The following is a 20,276-nucleotide window of genomic DNA, read 5'->3' as shown; positions in this document are numbered from 1 at the left end:
TGACTTTTCCACGTTTTGAACAGACCTGGAAGTGGATCAAGTGAATAACTGCAGAAGGTATTTGACAGCTTCAAACAGGAGTCCAGCTGCCTCGGAGCTGTGTGTCCCGTCAGGCTGAAGGCCTCAGATCTGCTGCAGCTTAAACAGCATGAATATGGCCGGCCTGTACAATGGCACTGCAGTGTGAGTGGCTGCAGGGAACCAGGATGCTGTGAGTGGCAGGTGGAATCTTTCTAAGTCCCCTTCTCCCTTCTCTCTCTCTCTCTCTCTCTCTCTCTCTCTCTCTCTCTCTCTCTCTCTCTCTCTCTCTCTCACACACACACACACTGCTGGATTCTCAATAGGCTACTGCATTCCTCTTACTTACATAAGCAAAAAAAAATAAAAAATCTCTTCTTTCATCGCAAACAACAAAAACACTGTCCCTGTTCCTTATTCTATGCGGGACCCTCTTCAGCACGCCATCATTGTTTTTTGTTGTTGTGTTTTTCTGTCTGATGGCTGCAAATATTTGCTGTCGTTGCAATTTTGAAAAGCTTCTTTTGTTTTGCTCCCAGCACCGGCTGATTTAGGAATTATTCACTTTATTGTAGCTGTGGATATGAGCAAGATGCTAAATGCGCAATATTGTGAAAATTACAAGAAGAAAAAAAAATAAAGTCCTAGATAAAATCACAGAAAACCTATTATTTTAGTGCTGTGAAGGACATGCTTTGTTTGTCACACGAGGGCAAAAATCTAAGTAATTTGAAATCCACATTTTGTTCAGGTTTGTTCTGTCATCATGAAAACAGATGACTGTGAGCTGAGCCCTGCAGATAGCTGGAGGTATGTCCGTGTGTGTCTAATATTAAAAGATAAGGCTTATCCCATTTATCACAACAGCTCCTATAGCCTTGGGGGAGGGGGGTGGGGTGGGGTGGGGTGGGGTGGGGGCAGCACAATGATTTATGGAGTGAGAAGAAGAAGAATGCATAGATTCAATAACTTTGCAGGATTTAATATAGTCATAATGTATTTTCTGAGAAAAATACTATAGTCAGATTAAAACCTTGCAATAACCTGCTTCTGTTTGAGGGTTTACATGTAACTGAGTTAACATGAACAGAGAGAACCTCACAAAGATATTCGGAACGACAAGGCACCACCTACAGAAACTCCAATTTAAGGAGATTTTGATGTGTTACAAAACCGTATTTTAACGTCAAATATCTGAAACAAAATCAAAAAGTGTTGTTTTAATTAAGGAACCTCAAATAATTCTGTTGTGTTGTCTTCGACAGTGCATCATCGGTCATGTAGTATTTTTGTTCATCCCAAATAAACTGGAACCATAAAAACACATCATTTGCTGCTTGTCAGTGGATTTCTTTCCCCAGAAAGACCTGTGAAACACTGAGCTGTTAACATAAAAGCTTCCATGACTGAGGTGATCAATGCAGCACAGTACAAAAACTTAGAAAGAACAGCATAAAGTCATATTTAGTATACTGGTCACTGTTCAAGAAAACTTTGAGGATTTTACTTCTGCCAGAACTGACATCATGGCTCCTGTCCTCTGTCCTCTTGTCTTATGTCAAAAACCATCTCAGGAAGAGACACACACACACACACACACACACACACACACACACACACACACACACACACACACACACACACACATCTGCAGTGGTGATCAATTGTGTCCCAGCGTGTGTGTGTGTGTGTGTGTGTGAGAGAGAGAGGGGTGTGTATGCACTGTGGGTGCAATGAGAGGCAGTGAAAGTGTTAGAGAGGGTTTATGGCAGTCGTATTTCACTGGCAGACTGCATTATCCTACCAATTTCAAAGGACACACACTCACACTCTCACTCTTCTTCACGCACATTCTCAATCTTACTCATGCACACACTCACACACATTCAGAGCAACATTGATCTGCGGGCAGGCCGGCCATAATCCTGCTGTTCTATTTACAGTCGGCCTCGCTGGGACCCTCAACACTCCCTTATTAAAAGTCTAAACATGAAGGCAGCGAATGGAGAGTGAGGGAGAGATTTTTCTTTTTCAGTGTCTTGTTCTTTTTATATTTGTTTTATTTGACTCAATGAATTGCATTTTCTTTATCATCTCATTATTTAATTGTATTATCCTTAACGCTTTGGCAATATTGTTCACCTGACATTAATGCCAATAAAGCATATCACGTTTAATTAAATTGAGAGAGAGAGAGAGAGAGAGAGAGAGAGAGAGAGAGAAAGAGAGCACTGAGGTTAAGGAAAACAGTATTGATCACAAACCTCTTCATTTCTATTGATCATTTCTGCTGTTTTGAAATCCTGCAGACCACGGTAGACAGAGGCAAAATTACAGACAGGTTAGGAAGAAAAGGAAATCTAAGAAAGAAGAGTTACAGAAAACAGAAAATGGAAATGAAGGCCTCATTAAAGCAGGTGGGCGTATACCCTGACACCCTGTCTCAGCACTCGGTGTGGCAGATGTGGTGCAGATTGATTAGTCATGCCTGTCTGCAAGCAGCAGGGGCCTGACTGATGTGGCTCGAGAGCTGCAGAGGTGGGGAGTCTATTTATGTGGAGAAGGAGTAGGAGGGGGGTCAAGAAGGCCCAAAGTAGGTGCTGTGCATCTGACAATCACACTACACCTGCCCTGCTGTCTGACATCTGTATGTTCCTGAGTTACATGCAAAGGTTGCAGATAATCTGAGCACGGAATTAATTTTACCCTCCAGAGTCCCGGGGTAATGTTCAGTTTTTATTAACAGTATCAGAGAGGTGATGGTTCAACTCTGTGGTAATTTTTTAGGCTGCAGTATGTGTTACTGGATTGCATTACACTGAAAGGTATTTCTAATATGTATATATATGTTTTTATATTTGATATATGTAAATTGGGATTAAAGTGTAATGCTATTAGGGCTGCTAGATTATGGAAACAATCATAATCACGATAATTTTGGTCAATATTGAAATCCCGATTATTTAACACAATTGCACATCTTTTGGAAAAATTTAGCAAGCAGTGAAATAGTTAAACAAATCAACAGTGAAAACACCTTGAACGGTGAAATTTCCCTAAAAGTGCTCACATTATGCTTTTTGGCTTTTTCCTTTCCTTTATTGTTTTATATATCTTTTTTTGTGCATGTTATAGGTTTACAAAGTGAAAAAGCCCAAAGTCCACCCCAAAGGGACTTACCATCTCCAACAGAAAACACTGTCCAAACAGCTCTATTGTAGTCCAGCCTTTACTTCAGAGACAATCGTGGGTCACTTTGTAACACACGTTATAATGCTCGCCTAGTTGCTAGCGTGGCACACCCTCATACTCTGCTTCTGACTGGCTAGTGGTGCTTACCTAGCTACTACGCATGTGCGACTCCCAACAAAGTATGATGTCTCACTCTGTAGCTAAAACAGAGAGCTCAACACACAGGGTGAAAAGAGGAGCTGCAGCAATGTGCAGTACAACAAAAATATGGTGTTTTTTGAAAATGAAACCATGTAAACCTATTCTGGTACAACCTCTAAATACAATTATGAACCTGAAAATGAGCATAATATGAGCACTTACTTACTTAATACTTTTGCCGTTTGAACATCTTTTTTCCATTCAAAACACAAGACAAAATAAGAGTTTACTTGCAAAACGTAATGTGTAAAGTAAATGTTTTTTTTTTTTTTTGCTCAATTAATTGCACAGCCCTAAATGCAGTTCAACACAACAACACAAGCATATATATAGGTACAGTATATACAGTAGATTAAGCTCCCTGTTTATGGTTGACAGAGCTGTATGTCAGTGTGGTATTAACTCTGCTCGGGCGGAGAGATTGCATTCTGCATGAGTTCACGTTGAACAACATCAGTAACCCCGCCAGGGTTCAGGGTTCAGCTCCCAGCGGAGCCTTGGAACACAGAAACACACTCAGACAGGCACTTTAGAGGGAAGCAACAAGCTTCCGCCACTTCTAATTTGACCTTTTCAACTACAGAGCTCCTCCACTCCAAACTGCGGGTCTATGAGTGTAAAACAGAATTCGTCATCTAAAAGTTTTCATTAAATATTTCTAAAATGTAGCGGACCTGCAGAACGCAAAGACATGTCTGATTTGATTGTGTGAAGCTTTTCTCAACCAAAAACAATTCTATTTAATGAAGTGGTATCATGTGTGCATAAAATGAGTTAAATCCTCTCATATGTCACTGCTTCAGCAAATGAAAGATCGTATCGCAGAACTAAATTAGAAACTGACGATACAGCCTGTTCTTTGCACCAGATAACATCAGCAACTGACTGCTTACTTTCCTTTGATATACAACTTTTAAGTGATATTTTCATGATCTTTTAATTGTATATAAGCTGCAGTTGTCCTTTTCAAACATATCTCATTGTGGATCAAAATCAACAGTCCAACATCCTCTTAAAAAGCTGCTCTCATACATATCTAAATGGCATTTCTGCCTCTTTATGAGGATGATGGGAGTGTTGTAGCTGCAGTGTGTCTCTCTCTGAGTGCTGTGATATGATGGTCTGTCCGTCAGCCTGCGTGGCACTGACTGGTACTACTGGGGCATTACTCAGCCTGTCTGCCTGCTGGCTGTCACACATTTCAAACAAATATTTAAAAGAAAATTAGTGTTTCGTCACTATTTCTTCAGCTTCAGCTCATTTTCTTCTACATTCTATGCATTCAGCAATAATTTAAACCAAATTGATAATTGAATAATAAAAAAAAGCAAATAAAAAAAGCAATCAAGAGGTTGTATTTATTTATCTTTAATTATCTGGGACAGACCACCTAATGACATCAGTATTATGTACTGTAAGTGGGCCAGATTTAGCCACAATGGTCGTTTTCGATCTGCACTACCTAGACAGGTTGATAACGTAAGTTAAAAAAAATCACTAACACTGATGAAAACACCATGCCAGGAATCCGATAAATCACTCTTCAGTCTTCAATATTGTTACGCAATAAGGTAATGACACAGACACAGTGAAGGGTTTACATTTTGGCTGAGCTGTGTTCAGATGTGAGACGATCCAGCGCAGGCTGCAGACACTTTACAATAACTGGTGTTAGTAACTTTCCCGCAACCATTTGAGAAGATGGAACTAAAGTAGGAATTTCATTTAGTGGCCATCATCTCGTTATAACTGATAAACAGCAGACAGTTGTAATGAATAAGTCGCTTACTGTAATGAAGAAGGGAAATGGCTAACAAACAGGAAATTCATTATAGTTGAAATGTTTTGTTTATGTGTGTGTGTGTGTGTGTGTGTGTGTGTGTGTGTGTGTGTGTGTGTGTGTGTGTGTGTGTGTGTGTGTGTGTGTGTGTGTGTGTGTGTATGAGTATGTGTATGAGTGTGTGTGTGTGTGATATGTAATATTGCAGTTTTCCATCTCTCAGTCTGAGAGCTTAGAGCTGCATAAGAGGCTTAGAGCGCTGAAATCAGTAATGTTGATAAAGGTTGTGTGTGTGTGTGTGTGTGTGTGAGTCAGGTGTGTGTTAGTTTGTTAGCTTATGTGGCCTTTTGCGACAGATGTGTGCTGGTTTTGTGAGTGTGTGTGTGTGTGTGTGTGTGTGTGCAGATGGGATATTAAATGCTGAAAACTGCAATCATAGCGTGGGATTAAAAACAAAGCTCTAAAATGGTGGAACTCTGTGACAGAGGACAGACAGAGGAGACAGAGGTCAGGCTGTAGAGAAAAGAAGAAGAGAAGAAGAAAGTGAGCAAAAAGAGCAAAAGAATTGGATGGAGGGAGAAAGTCATCGAGGCAGAGATGGAGACACTCAACAACCACAACAAAAGTGTAATATTTGAATTTTCACATAAGCTAGAGCTGGGCGATATTGCAACAGTATTGTTGAGTTGACTATTGGTGCTTTCACAAAATATTCACACAGTGAGATTTTTGATAAACAATTATCAGTAATTTGGATATAATGACTAAGTGGGTAAAGGCAAATAAAAGAACAGCTAGTAAGTCTGGTAAGTACATCACGTTACTGTAATGCAGCCTTTAAAACACTTGTGTCCTATTACGATATCAATATTTTGCCCAGCCCTACTTTGGGCCATATAGTAAAGTACTCTGTGACTGACTGCTAATTAGTCTATATCCACGACGTTCCACTTCCAGGATTGTTCAAGTGCCGCTGGAAATTCCGCCGGATGTCTTTTATTTCTACCAGATGTTTTTTGGGGTTGACATTTTAAACTCTGACGGATTTATTAACTGCTCCTCAGGTCTCTGCAGGGTAAATCCAGACAGCTAGCTAGACTATCTGTCCAATCTGAGTTTTCTGTTGCACGACTAAAACAACTTTTGAATGTACACACGTTCCACCAAAACAAGTTCCTTCCCGAGGCGATTTTGCAGAGGCACCGTGGCTCCGCCCGGTGCTTAGCACCGCCCATGACGATTGTGATTGGTTTAAAGAAATGCCGATAAACCAGAGCACGTTCTTCTCCCGTCCCAGAGTGCTGTGTGGTCTAGCCAGACCCTCCTCCACAGCACTGTGGAGGAAGGTCTGGCAATGCGAGACTATCTATTATTTTGCAGTGTTTTCTCAGCTGCTAATGAGGAACTAATCGCCTCCATCTTCTCTTCATCATCTCATTAACAATCAGATTCAGTTTACATCGGGCTCACTGAAGTGGGTTATATGTGGGGGTGAAGTCACCGCTGCAGGACTGTGTAGAGCTCTGGGAAGGCTGCACAGGCACAAATAGATACTGATATTATTGTCCACACACAGACAACAGGCCTGTAGTGAGAAAAGGATACATTCCTCTCAAGTGTTTAGACTGTGCTAATAATGACGTTTGTCTCTTTGTTTCAGATCACAGTGGATTTGTATTCTTTTTGTTGCATATGTGTATTTGGTTTAATTTAGGTTCACACAGCAGAGTAAGAAGTGAATTTAGTGAAGTCTTGTGATTTCACATTGGACAATTTTTTTTTTTCGGGAACTTCTCATCCTATGAGGTCAGAGGATTTGTTCCAGTTTATCTGGAGCATGAAGCATGAAGTTTTCTTTTAAGGCTTAAGGCTTATCAGTTTGACTTTTTATGGATTTTAATAACAAAATATTTCCCCAGTGTTACCAGTGGGAAGTTGTCTTTGATCATGCTGTAATGAAATTGCATTTGACCATGTAATCAGGTCATGCCACGACACCAGTAAAAACTTTGTTTAAAAAAATTACATTTTCAACTGGATGTTTCTATTTTTTAATCAGATTTTCCTGAATTATGCAATATTAAAAATAAATACTGATACATTTCCAGATTTTCTTCACACCTCTGATTTATTGTTAACCTAAATAAACCATAATTATATTAAACTGCTCTCCAAGCACGATGAACTGAATGAAGATATTTCCATGGTTCTGTTAATCGGTCCAGAAATGTTCTCATTTTTAACCAAGTAATGGCGCTTTTTGTTGAAGAGGACTCAGACTTTAGGCTTTCTCAAGTGTCCCAGTGAAATTAAATGCAGCTTGAGTTCTCATTCGAACAGACAAACTAAACTAAAGGACTGAACAGTTCAGAAGTCATGACTGGTTGAAGGAATCCTTTTTCCATTACATGGTACCTTCTCGACTCGCCTACATTCTACTCGCCTATTTTGGTTTTCCATTATGAAAAAAAGTCCCTGGTACCTGCCAACAGGTACTGTTTTTAGTATCACCTCCGTCGAGGTTCCAAGCGAGCTGAGGCGATACCAAAAGGTGACGTGAGAACTTACAGACTACTGATTGGTCGGAGAGAATCGTCACTGATCACTGTGTTATCATTGCTAGTGACAGAGAGGGGTGTCATGAACAAACCCGCCATTTTTAAATAGTTTAGCCAGCGGTGGTTTTTTTGCTGCCTCCAGCTTCTTTTGAAACTAAACGTGTCTTCTGGCTGTGAGGCGGTACTAAATCTGCAGTGGAAAAAGGAAGACGGAGTACCGCGATCGAGTCGAGTCGAGCCGAGCCAATGAGAGCTGGTACCAGCAGGGGGTAAGCGCCATGACAGTTTAAAAAAACTCTGGTCACCACCCACACTACTGTATTATCTCAGCGTCTGTCTGCTGTCTCAGCTACTCAGTGAGCTCTGAAACTGACCTGTAGCCATAAAACTGCAACAGGACAGAAGAAGAAGGACCTTTGACGCCATCGATACTAATTCATTTCCAGCTTTTAGTTTATGTTCATGGCTTTGCCTCCGTGTCCAACCAGAGGTCAATATCTCAGCGGCGAGGACAAGAAGAGGAGCAAAGTGGGTCGATTCTAATTATAAAACAGGTGTCGTGAATGAATATTTTATGTGGAAACGACAGCAGCTGACACACACTGATGAACCAACCGATGCAGCTGTAGCACAAGTTTCATCTTTACCAGCTGCTGGCTGAAAAAATGCACTGACATGAAACTGAACTTGTTTTTGATAAAGTTGCAGTGAGAGTTAAAGATTCTCTTTCAGTCATTTTATTTGGTTTTGCTGTTTACCTGCAAGACTAGTTAAAGGTGCAGTAAGTGATGCTGCTCAAAAATTGTTGATATTCGAACTAACCCCCCTTCATAAGCTCTGGCCCCCCAGATCCATGTACAGATAACTATTGGCCGCCGTAAATGCTAGATCAGATCTGCTAGACGTGTCGACGTAGTTAGGGTTAGGCATGAAGAGTGGGGATTGGTTAGGGTTAGGGTAAGAATAACAGGGTAAGCCAATCAGAGGCAGTATAAGGCAAAAATAAGGCGGGCCACGAGGCACGTCCTTTGACGTCGACACGTCTAGCGGATCCGATCTAGCATCAGCATTCACATCCATTTTACAAGTAATTAATGCTGTTACAGTTAATTAGTGGATGAGTCACCCGAGACACTGAAACCTGTACTAGGAATAGTTCAAACTTTTTGGGAAACACATCCTGAATCCAGCTCCATAATTAACGCACAAACATGAGACTGACCCCACAAAGAAGGCAAATAAGAGTGTTGCCCAAAATGTATAATTCTTTTGTCTTCAGGAATGAGAATATGTGTTTGGGTGGTAGCATTATTCTCTCTCAAAGACACGGCCATTTAATGTTCTCTCTCTCTCTATGTTTTTTCACTGTCTCTTGCTGAATGCAGTTTTGCAGATGCAGCGTTGTCATGAAATTTTGTTATGTCCTTTTGTATCCAAAGAGGGAGAGAGGGAGAGAAAGAGAGAGAGAAAGAGAGAGAGAGAGAGAGAGAGTTAGAGAGAGCTAGAGAGAGAAACAAATAGAAAGAGAGAGCGAAACAGAGAGAAGCTATATTTGGAAGCGGCACTGCCTAGTACTATATGGGTATGTATTAAATCTGTTGTGCCATAATAGTGAATGGTGGGTCTGCAGCTCTGTGTGTGTGCGTGCATGCATGCATGTGTCTGTGTGTGTGCGTGCGTGCATGTGTCTGTGTGTGTGCATGTGTGTGTGTGTGTGTGTGAGAATGAATGGTGGCCTTTCTCGTCCCCCCGTACTGCTGCTCCTTGCTACTGTAATTGGTCGTCGGCTTAAGTGCTGCTGCTGCATTATTCTCCAGATAGATAGGACGGAGGGAGAGATGGAGGGACGGGAAGGGGGGTGGGGAGATGGAAGGAGAGGAAGCAAAGGGAGGGAGGAGGTGAAGGAATAGCAACGAGGGGAGAGAGAGGCAGAAATGATGGATGGGTGAGATGGATCTGGATCGAAGGACGCATGAACAAAAAGGGACGTAAGAGGGAGAGGAGACAGAGGAAAAGAGTTTTGAAGGGAGAACAGTGTGATATGTGAGTGTAGGAATGTAGGCTAAGAAAGGAGAACAGGGTAAGACAAGTTCATGTGACTTTCACACATTTTCAGCATTAGTTCTTCCATCCGGATCCTCTAGTTTGTAGCATCTGTTCAGTCTATAAATATGAATAATTCAAACTAAAATGAATGCATGTAGGAATCAATATGTCTCCATGTGCTTACTATTCATTTAATCCCCCGCATCTGACGGAAACGCTCCTTTTAACCTCGCAGTTGTTTACATCCTTTTACCTTGATTTTTTTATTGTCTCCGCTGCTCATTGGGTTTTCTATTTTTAGCCTCACGTTGTGTTTTTCTCTTTGTCGTTTCTCCATGTAGCGTCCTCTCTTGTCACATTACCTTTACTGCTGCAGCAACTAAACTTTCCTCTGGGGACAGTTATGGAGTTCATTTGAAAAATGTTATGATATATATTTCCACATTTACTGTAAAAATCCAAATGATTGGATTTTTTTATTTTTTATTATCTTAACGTCCTCTTTTCCAACAGTTCTAATCTGCAGAATCCAGCTTGAGATACCGCCAATTTGCTGTGCTTAAAACGCTTCCAAACACTGTTTGCGTTTTGTAAAAATAGAATCTGTGTCTGAGTCGGAGGTGCTTTACTTTAGGTTAAAAACATGATCTCGTTTTGGAAAGTAACTCGCATGTCTTAGCGCCTGTGTTGAAATATTAGATTTTCTTGTTGCTGGATCACATCTTCTTTTGGCTCGATGCAACTTTTGCTCTGTTGGACTTTGGCAAAATTCTCAACATCACTTTAACTGGGTTATTATTATTCCTATAAAGTCTCCAGACATGCACTAGATTGCATCTACCAAACCTATGAACAGCTTTTATTGTGAAAAGAGGAAGGTGGAACCTGCAAGGACACTTTTTCTTAGGTTATTTAATATTTACAGGGACATTAAGATGAAATTCCCAAAACTTCAATGACCTCTGCCAGGTTTTCTATGACAGCTGGGATGGGTGTGTGTGTGTGTGTGTGTGTGTGTGTGTGTGTACATGTGGGGAAGTAGAACGGGAGGAGAGGGGAGGAAAGGAGGGCGACTAATGTCTTCCGAGGAGCGAGAGGAGAGGAATGAGACGCTTTGGCCAAAACACAGCAGTAACTCTCTACTCTCATTAGACTGGCCCTGTTATTCCCAACACACACACACACTTACACACACACACACACACACACACACACACAGACAGGCCCTTGCAGCAGGTGGGCCTTTTGATTTGTCACCCAGGAAGAACCGTGTCTCATTTGCATACAGATGCCCCCTTCAGTGCTGAGGAAGGGTGCACACACACACACACACACACACACACACACACACACACACACACACACACACACACACACACACACACACACACACACACACACACAGCTTCTTCAGTCCTCCCCTCTAGGCCGAGGCCCATACAACCCTCTCTTTCTTTCTTTTTTCTTTCTTTCTTGTCTCCCTTCCTCCCCTTTTTCTCTTCAGCTCTTTGCAGAAATTTTGGCCAACAAACCCCAGGAGATTGGAAACCGTGTGTGTGTGTGTGTGTGTGTGTTTGAGCGAGCATATTTTTGTAGATTACAGTAATGCACTTCCTCTGTAGAGACATTCTATGGATTTATATGCTCGTGAAAATGCAAGTTGTATACTGTATATGTTTGCATCTCTGTCAGTAAATTTATTATTTTGTTCATTTACATTTGTTTGTATGAATGTGTGTGTGTGTGTGTGTGTGTGTGTGTGTGTGTGTGTGTGTGTGTGTGTGTGTGTGTGTGTGTGTGTGTGTGTGTGTGTGTGTGTGTGTGTGTGTGTGTGTGTGTGTGTGTGTGTGTGTGTGTGGAAGCTCTTGCACCTTGCATCTGTTCTAGCTGGCAGAGCTTTCAGGAGTCTTGTGTGTCGGTGTCAAACAACGGCGGCTTGTTTGCAGACCCCAACACTGAACTGATACACACATTCACACACTTTTAAACACACACACACACACACACACACACACACACACACACACACACACACACACACACACTAAGACAACAAGAATGAGAGCTGAATTTCAAACCAAATAAATACTTTGAGATCATGGTGGAGTTTAAAGTAGAGGAAGTAAAAAAAGAGCGTAAATGCAGCTGGGCTGAACAGAGGACAGGATGATGTGAAATGAAGCTTTACAGGAAAATTATTCACAAAGTTGAATGATTTTTGAATTTCTTTCAAAAATGCATCATACTGGAATTCATGTTTCAGACAGCAAACAACTCAATATGTTTCATTTAATTCAAAGTAAAAACAAGGAACCAGAACTAAATCTTGGCCTTCATTTTCTTTGTAGCTTACAATTTGTATTGCAATTAATATATATATATATATATATATATATATATATATATATATATATATATATATATATATATATATATATATATATATATATATATATTTTATATTTTTCTTTTAGAACTTTATTTCATTGGGATTGTCTCTAGAGAGTTATGGCCAAGGCTGTAGCACAATTATTTTACACAAACCAACACATTTTTGGCCAGTGGGAAACAGCTGATTGTAAAAACACTTTCTTTATCGTCTCATTAAACAATTCATTCAGCAGCTCTGCATGTCCCTTTGCACACAGAAACCAAAGTGAACTTGCGACATGAATCCCTGGAGCTCTGAAAAACGTATTTAAGAGCAGCACACTGTGTGTCCGACAAGTCTCTAGCAGAGTTGGAGAAAAAGCACGCTGTGATTGGCCCGAGGGCAGCGATTACATCAGAGACTCCGCAGGCGCTACGACAACACTGGGAGTTTAAGTGGAGGTGGGTTTGTTACCTACCACTGCTAACGCCTTGTTTCAGAATGAGCATGTGACTGTAATTTTGTACAAGAACCCTGGAGGTTGCAAATATTATTTCAGAGAGAAAAGCATGCATCGTAGCAATAGATTTGGGTCATATAAATATGTTTCACTACACTGAATCATTCTGCCACGTGCCACTGGGTACACACAGCTGAACTGCATGCCTATGACGGCACTAAAATCTTGAGAAAACAACTGTTTTTCCCACGTGGTTTGAGGTTACACAAAGTTGAGGCAGAGAAGGAGTCAACATGCATGTTATATTTCACCTTTCTCAGTTGTGGCTAAGCAGGTTGTCTGGATAATTTTGTGTCTTTACAAGTTCAGGTGGGGAAAAAAAACTTTATGTATGTATTTCATTTATTACACATCAAGATCCACTCCTGCCAAGTAAAGCATGAATAATGTTTTTTATGGTTTTGTTTAGGCAATTATAAGCACTTAGTTAAGGTCAGGAAAGGATTGTGGTCGTGGTAAAGAACTGAAAAAGTCAATGCTGACTGACGTGTTGGCTTTTTCAGTGTTGAACCAAACCACCATCTTTCCCTAACTTGCCCTAAGAGCCTAACTCTAATCTATCCCAACTACGTCTGTGGTTTATATGCATGTCACAAGGATGATTGCAAAACAAACTGTAGCAAGGGAAAATGAAATGTTTTCTTTAAAACATATTTAGGCAAAGTATAGAAATGTATTTTATAGCGCACACAGTTCCATTTGCCGCACTTTCACGTGTTTAGTTAGAAACGACGTGCGTGGTGCGATCCATTTCGTCTCTTCCACAGCTAAAAAAAACAACCCAAACATTCGACTCACAGCGGGACAGTAGGAGTAGGATGACACACACCCAAATCACAGGCTCCCCTCCTCACTTCTCCAGTCACATATCGAATCAGGGCCGAATTAAGAGTTTAGACAAATACAATTTCACCTCTGATCCTGTAATCCTGATCTGTTGGACTGTGTGTGTGTGTGTGTGTGTGTGTGTGTGTGTGTGTGTGTGTGTTTGCGTGCATGTGTTGGTGGGGGGGTGCAACATGAGCCCAGTCGAGGCCCCTCTGTCCCTGGGGAGTCACAACCTCTGTCAACATAAACTTAGGGCCACACACACACACACACACACACACACACACACACACACACACATACACACACACACACACACCAGGACAATTTAGCCTTTACTGTATAATCCATAAATCTATCCCACAGCGTTTGGAATGAGGCTCTTTTCTGTCAATGTCAGTGCATACGGAGGTCAGCAGTTCTGATCTGAAGGAAACTCACTGAGAACCCACTCAGCAGTAAAACTCAGACAACTTGTTACTGTGTGTGTGTGTGTGTGTGTGTGTGTGTGTGTGTGTGTGTGTGTGTTTATTTATATCTGTGCATGTGTGTTTTACATTTACATTAAGAAAAACTGATGGATGAAGACTGAGATAATGAAATGTTCAGTCCAAAACACTTTGCATTGATCCATCGATCCATCCCAACACACTCCCTCAATCCTTCACTTCCTTTAAGAGGATAGATGGATAAAGGAACAGATAGATTGTTCTAGATAAATCTCCATCCATCCATCCATCCATCCATCCATCCATCCATCCATCCATCCATCCATTTTTACTGTTTCTCATCCATCTCACCAATGACCCAATTCATCCATCTGTCACTGTTCAACTCTACCTTATGACACTTCAACACTGTTAAAAAAGGTACTGTTGATGCATCAGGCATTTCTTTAGCCAGTATTTTGATATGTGATATATTTATGTGTGTAACTGGTCAGATGTATACAAAATGACAAAAATGTTGAGGAAAACTAGGTGCACAAAAATATTACTGCATTGAAAGTATTCCTTTTTTTATTGTATATATATAAGATTACTCTATTTTTTTTTAAATAAACTACATTATATGTAGAATGTGTCATTTCTTTTTAAGGATGCCTAAAGAAAATGAATACTTAAAATATTATGAAAAGAGTAAATTAAGTGCATAAGGATGAATTTTGATTTGCCAGCCATCATTTATCCATCCATTCAAAGCAGCAGTGGTGGTGGTGTCTTACCGGGATAGAAGTCTTTGGATTTGGACAGTTTGATGGTGGCTCCGGTCTCTTTCTGCAGCTGGACGATGGTCTGACCTCCCTTACCGATGATAGAACCCGCCGCATAGCTGGGAATCAAAACCTTCAGGAAGTACTCGCCTTCCTCTGTAGCAGAAAACAGGAAACAGGAAGTCAGAGACAGCTACTGCAGTTCATATTGTTTTTACTTCAAGTAAAGCTGAAAAGAATACAAACAGCTACAGTATGCATTATTAGTCTGTTTGAACCTTTGCCCTCATGCCTGCCATTTGTTTCTATAGTTTTCTTGCATTTATGACAATTTTCAGCAATTTTTCAAATTGTGTTAAAGTAAAAGCTAAATGCAGGAACAAAATTAAAAAAAATTATTTCTAATCCAATGCAGGGATCATCCTGTTTGAACGAGTGGAAACGGTGAAGTGGAAGCAAAGTGTTTGTCAGTAATCACAGTCTCACCGAACAGATGCAAGCTCGTGCCGCATCACTGCGCCAAAGCAGAATCATTTGTCTCCCTATCTGCCCCCCACGACCCCCCCTCCCGTTCCCTCTCAACCCGAGCATCCAAAGCTTCCTCAAGCTGCATAAATCCATCCAATCACATCAAACGATGACTGATATCCACATCAACTAATTATTTCCATAATCTGATGATTCCGTTATCTACCCCACTTTCTCTGCATGTCCATTTGTGCGCGCCTCTAGACCTCTAAACACTCTCTCCAGATTAGTCTGATGTAATTTCAGCGTCGGGGCCCGAGGAATCTGGTCCTCGTCACCGCCTTGGCACGAGCGGAGGGAGCTGAGAAATATGCTGCTCGTCACTTTTGTTATTAAAGCTAATCAGATTCAACCGGTGCTTGTGTATGCGACGCCTCCTCGCGAATGCATAACACCACATGCCCGCCACGACACACACACACACACACACACACACACACACACACACACGGATAAGCCCACATAAACAAACGCAGAGCAGACGAGCACAGATACAGATGTTTTTATCCTTCTAACATAGAGCTGCACCTGCACTGAGGAGTGTAGCGTAAACTCTGGACCTGAAAGGAAGATGTCGTCTGTTTCATGTGGCTTTCAGCAGTGAGCTCAGCTAATTGCCCTGATGGGAAAAAGATGTCTTTAAATGTCTTCACAAGCTGGAGCTTCAGACAGATCTTTATGGAAAAAAATGCATTTGTTTAATCATCCAGGAAAAGGAGGTGGCCTTGCAACAGAAGACACCATCAGACATCAGACGCCATTCTTCCTTCAAAAAAGTGCCAGAATTTGACCCCACTTTGGCCAAATAAAATTGACCAAAGCTCATAACTTGGTCTATTTCTTCCTGTCCGAGAAATATCTAACATGTACTGTAGGTCACTTTCACACCCGTTCAAACTGACTTATTAAAAACAATCTGAGAGGTATCAAGCCAGTTTTGGCAAATGTCATTCTGCATCATCAGCACCTCAGGGAGACAAAAAGGAAATCTCAAACAGGTGACTTACAGCTTACTGCACTTAACTGCATCCTATGAGTTTAGTTCTTGATACATTTTGTGATGGCCATTAAGGGCTCTCAAAGAAATGATTGATCATGAGCATCATTAGTCAAGACAGCAACTGGACCTCATTCTGTACAAACTATCCAGGTTAGTAAAAGTGAGCGTGTTCTTTGCCGTTTACTGAAGTAAAATAATGTAGATAAATCTTGGAGCTTTAAAAATCTTGGAGCTGTTGTGAATTGAAAACACCCTCAATCCCGGGTATGTCCACTGATTTAACAAGGTTTGACATTTTCAAGTTAATGTTTGTCATTTTTGTAATTTGCCAGACTCTCACTAGAAGGAGGCTTCAGCTTCAGCTTCAGGGCTTTTGTGCAGTTGTTCGTTTTTGGTGAAATATTACGCACTGAAGCCGAAAGGGCAATAAACCAAAAGGTCGAAGCACATTTGAATCATCTTAGGGTCACTGAGAGCGGGGGACACTTCCAGTGGCTTCGCTCAGCGACATGGTGACCTGAAGCAAGACTGGGACTGAACCTGCAACCTTTTGGTTGTAGCCTGCTGCTTCTTTGACAATGCAATGAGATATGTATATATATATATATATATATATATATATATATATATATATATATATATAGAGAGAGAGAGAGAGAGAGAGAGAGAGAGAGAGAGAGAGAGAGAGAGAAAGAGAGAGAAAGAGGGAGAACTGACCTGAACCTCACAGGCCGCTGCCTATCAGTACAGAATCACATACAATAACAGAGATATGGAGGCTTTGTGTCAGAGGTTCATCAAACCGTGTGTGTGTGTGTGTGTGTGTGTGTGTGTGTGTGTGTGTGTCTGTGTTTGTGTGAGACTAGATAAATAAGAACAAATCCCTCCCTTTCTGAAACAGACATGCCTTTGTTACCATGGCGATGATATCAACAAGCCATGGGTCGACTAAAGTGTAGCACCAGCTCACACTCGGCTCCTCATTCCTTCTCCTTAGGCTGTTTCACCTAAATACCTCTGTTCAACAAGACGTTTTTGAAACTGACAGACTGTAAGTCAGCCAGTCACCAAATTTCCCCAAAATTGGTGTAAATAAACGCAGGTATAGATGCAGGTATCGTTCTAAAGAAATTATGAGGTAGTTCTCCTTGCAAAATTCTGGACTGGGTTTGCCTTGTTTCTCTTCACACCTCAGCATATATTGTGTGATAAAACATAAAAATAGTAAAGGTGCAATCCACCCAAATTGCAGAGATACACAAATCTAGTTTTTCAGTGCTTTAGTATCCTAATAATTCTTATATCTCAAAACCTTTTTTTTTTTTCATTTTGTTGAACTGGTCCTTTAAAGCCTTAAATCTTGAACAATTTTTTTTTTCTTATCCATTATTTTATCACAATGTAGCTGTTCTGGCCAGAAATGCCACCTTAACTTCATTAGTTAGTATTTCAAATTACACATTGTATCATCAAAATTAGATTTGACAATGCTTTAAATGAACAGTTTATGGACTCATAGTCTCACTTTGCCAGACCCTCCTCCAAAGTGCACTAAAGGAGGGTCTGGCTACTCCACACGCCATTCCGGGACGGGAGTAAAACATGCTCTGGTTTATTGACATTTCTTTAAACCAATCAGAATCGTCATAGGCGGTGCTAAACTCTGCACAGAGCCGCTGCAAAATAGTCATGCGAGAGAAAACTCTGTAAACCTCCATTGGACAGATAGTCTAGCTAGCTGTCTCAATTTACCCTGCACAGATCTGAGGAGCAGTTAACCATAGTCCTCAGAAATCCACTGGATTTCCAACACAAAAAAAGCGAAAGGAATTTCCTGCAGCACTGGAGCGATCCCGGAAATGGAACGGGAAGGATATAGACTAATGGACTCATAACTCAAAAAGAACTCCATCATCTTTCGCCTTTGCATCAGCAATAACATAGAATAAAAGTAGATGTTATTCTTTTTTATGATTCTATAAAGAAACTCTATAACTGCTCTACACATGGGTTTGCAATGTTCTGTCTCTTTAAACTGCCACTGATTCAATGTTTCTCAGCTTCCCTCCCTAGCAGCATTCTTTATATTTGATAATCCAGGACACAGACCCTCAGGAGGCAGATTAAAAATAGGATTATTATTAAAGGGGCACACTTTCTCACAAGGGCGAGGCACTTTGTAACATCGCTGTTCTCTGTCTGCTACCCAGGCGAACAACTGGAGACACTGAACTGTGAAAAAATACACATGCATGCAAAATATTGAAAGTATCCTGCTTTTATTGTGAGGTGGACAGACCAGGTATAACCAGATGGAAGATTCATGATCCCATATGGTTACATTGAGATATTAAAAGCCTTTTAATAGCTATAACTCCCATTAAATCCCTTTAACACTTACGTTGCAGCAAAACAACAGTGGAGCAGAGGTGTTTGTGACACCTCACTATAAATAAATGTAATTAATAAAAGACCCTGCACACCCACACTTGTGTTTTCAGGTCTGCTCAGGTTGATAAGTACAACTATTGGCTAAGAGATGCTGGGAGTTTGCTATGGCCACAAAAGTCTGTATACCCAAAATAAACATAATGGAAAAGGTTCCCAACTCAAGACGGTTGGCCATGCGACTGTTAAAAACACTGTGAATTGGCAATGTAACATTTAATTTGTTTAATCACATTGAACAACTTCTTCAGGCACTTTTGTGTTACTACGTGCCAAATTGGAAAATATCTGAGATTTCAGAAAAATCTGAGCTTCCCAGTCGTAATTAGGATGTGTATTTTGAACATCACTTATAAGTCGGAAGCTGATAATTACTGTAACTCGACGTTACACGAGTGTGGCATAATGAGGAATAACCATAGATGTGACCCAGTTCCATATTACACTGTAATTCTGTGCTGGTTTTGAGTATGAGGGTGTGTGCACACTGGGAAAGTCGCAAAATAATAAATTGGGGATGATGGGGAGGCCGCTCAATGAAGACTTGTAAAACAACACAAGAAACGTAATTCATTAAAACAGTAAAGTACACTCATTTCTTGTACACTAACTCCAAAATAGTACACCTTACAATTAGCATTTGACAGTGGAACACATGGTTCTCGACGTAAGAAATTCTTAGTCGACTAACTCATGTGATTTTATCAACAAGTCTGAGGTGTGAAATAGGGCATTCAGCATGAAAAAGCATTAGAAATATGGACTAAAGAAATATTAGTCGACTAACGCTTTGGCTACTTTGAACGCGTAATGTATGCAGACCGTTAGCAAAGCGGACGTGCCGCGGAATGTATCTCCATGGCTACACCTGCTACACACACACGGTGTAGGAGTGTGTGAGTTACAGGCGAAACAGAGAACTTTTTGCTTTGGGATTGTTGTTGTTTCTTCAGTTTTTTTGGAGCCGGCACAGCGCTGTGAAAACGTCAATTCACTGTCAGCTGTTATCAGAAGACGCAGGTGAGGGAAACAAGAAATAAAAACAGAAACTCGCAAATTGAAACTGCCAGTACGCTCATTGAGTCATTAAGTCGTCTCCTGTGTATCGGTAGTTTAATTTAAAAGAAATACAGATACTTTATCATCCATTTCTGTGTAAAAGTGTAAAAAATATAAACAGAAGACCTACTACGTCCTATTTTAATGGTTGTAGAGAGGATCTCCGCAGAGCATACGCATCCCTATGCGCTGCTTTTGTGCCCGGTGTAGCCAGTTTCATTGATTATAGTGAAAGCGTTGTGTTGGAACGTCCGCTCAGCTTACGTTACACGTGCTATGTAATAATAATAATAATAATAACTTTTATTTATATAGCCAGGACACTTTACAGAATTACTGTGGCTAAGCTAAAGGAGGTTGTTGGCTGTGTTAAACAGGTGGTGTTTCAGGAGTTGTTTTTTTTTAAATATAGCCAGCCTGTAAGACCAAACAACGATTAATAATAATAACTAATCGACTAAGAGGGGGCAGCCTTAATCTCAGGAAACTCTCTTTCCATCTCCACCAAATGTGT

General features: G+C 40.7%; 1 protein-coding gene across 1 annotated transcript in view; it reads right to left on the bottom strand.

The window, feature by feature from the left end:
* Nucleotides 1-20,276, bottom strand: part of nova2 (NOVA alternative splicing regulator 2) — an 85,315-nt gene that overhangs the window by 50,547 nt on the left and 14,492 nt on the right. The window contains exon 3 of the mRNA XM_028574600.1: nt 14,740-14,883. Coding sequence (XP_028430401.1) covers nt 14,740-14,883 — 144 coding nt within the window. The remainder of the gene's footprint in view (nt 1-14,739; nt 14,884-20,276) is intronic.

Source organism: Perca flavescens, chromosome 3, assembly GCF_004354835.1.
Source record: "Perca flavescens isolate YP-PL-M2 chromosome 3, PFLA_1.0, whole genome shotgun sequence".
Lineage (NCBI taxonomy): Eukaryota > Metazoa > Chordata > Actinopteri > Perciformes > Percidae > Perca > Perca flavescens.
Note: the sequence above shows the minus strand (reverse complement) of the source record. Positions and strands in the feature narration are given on the sequence as shown.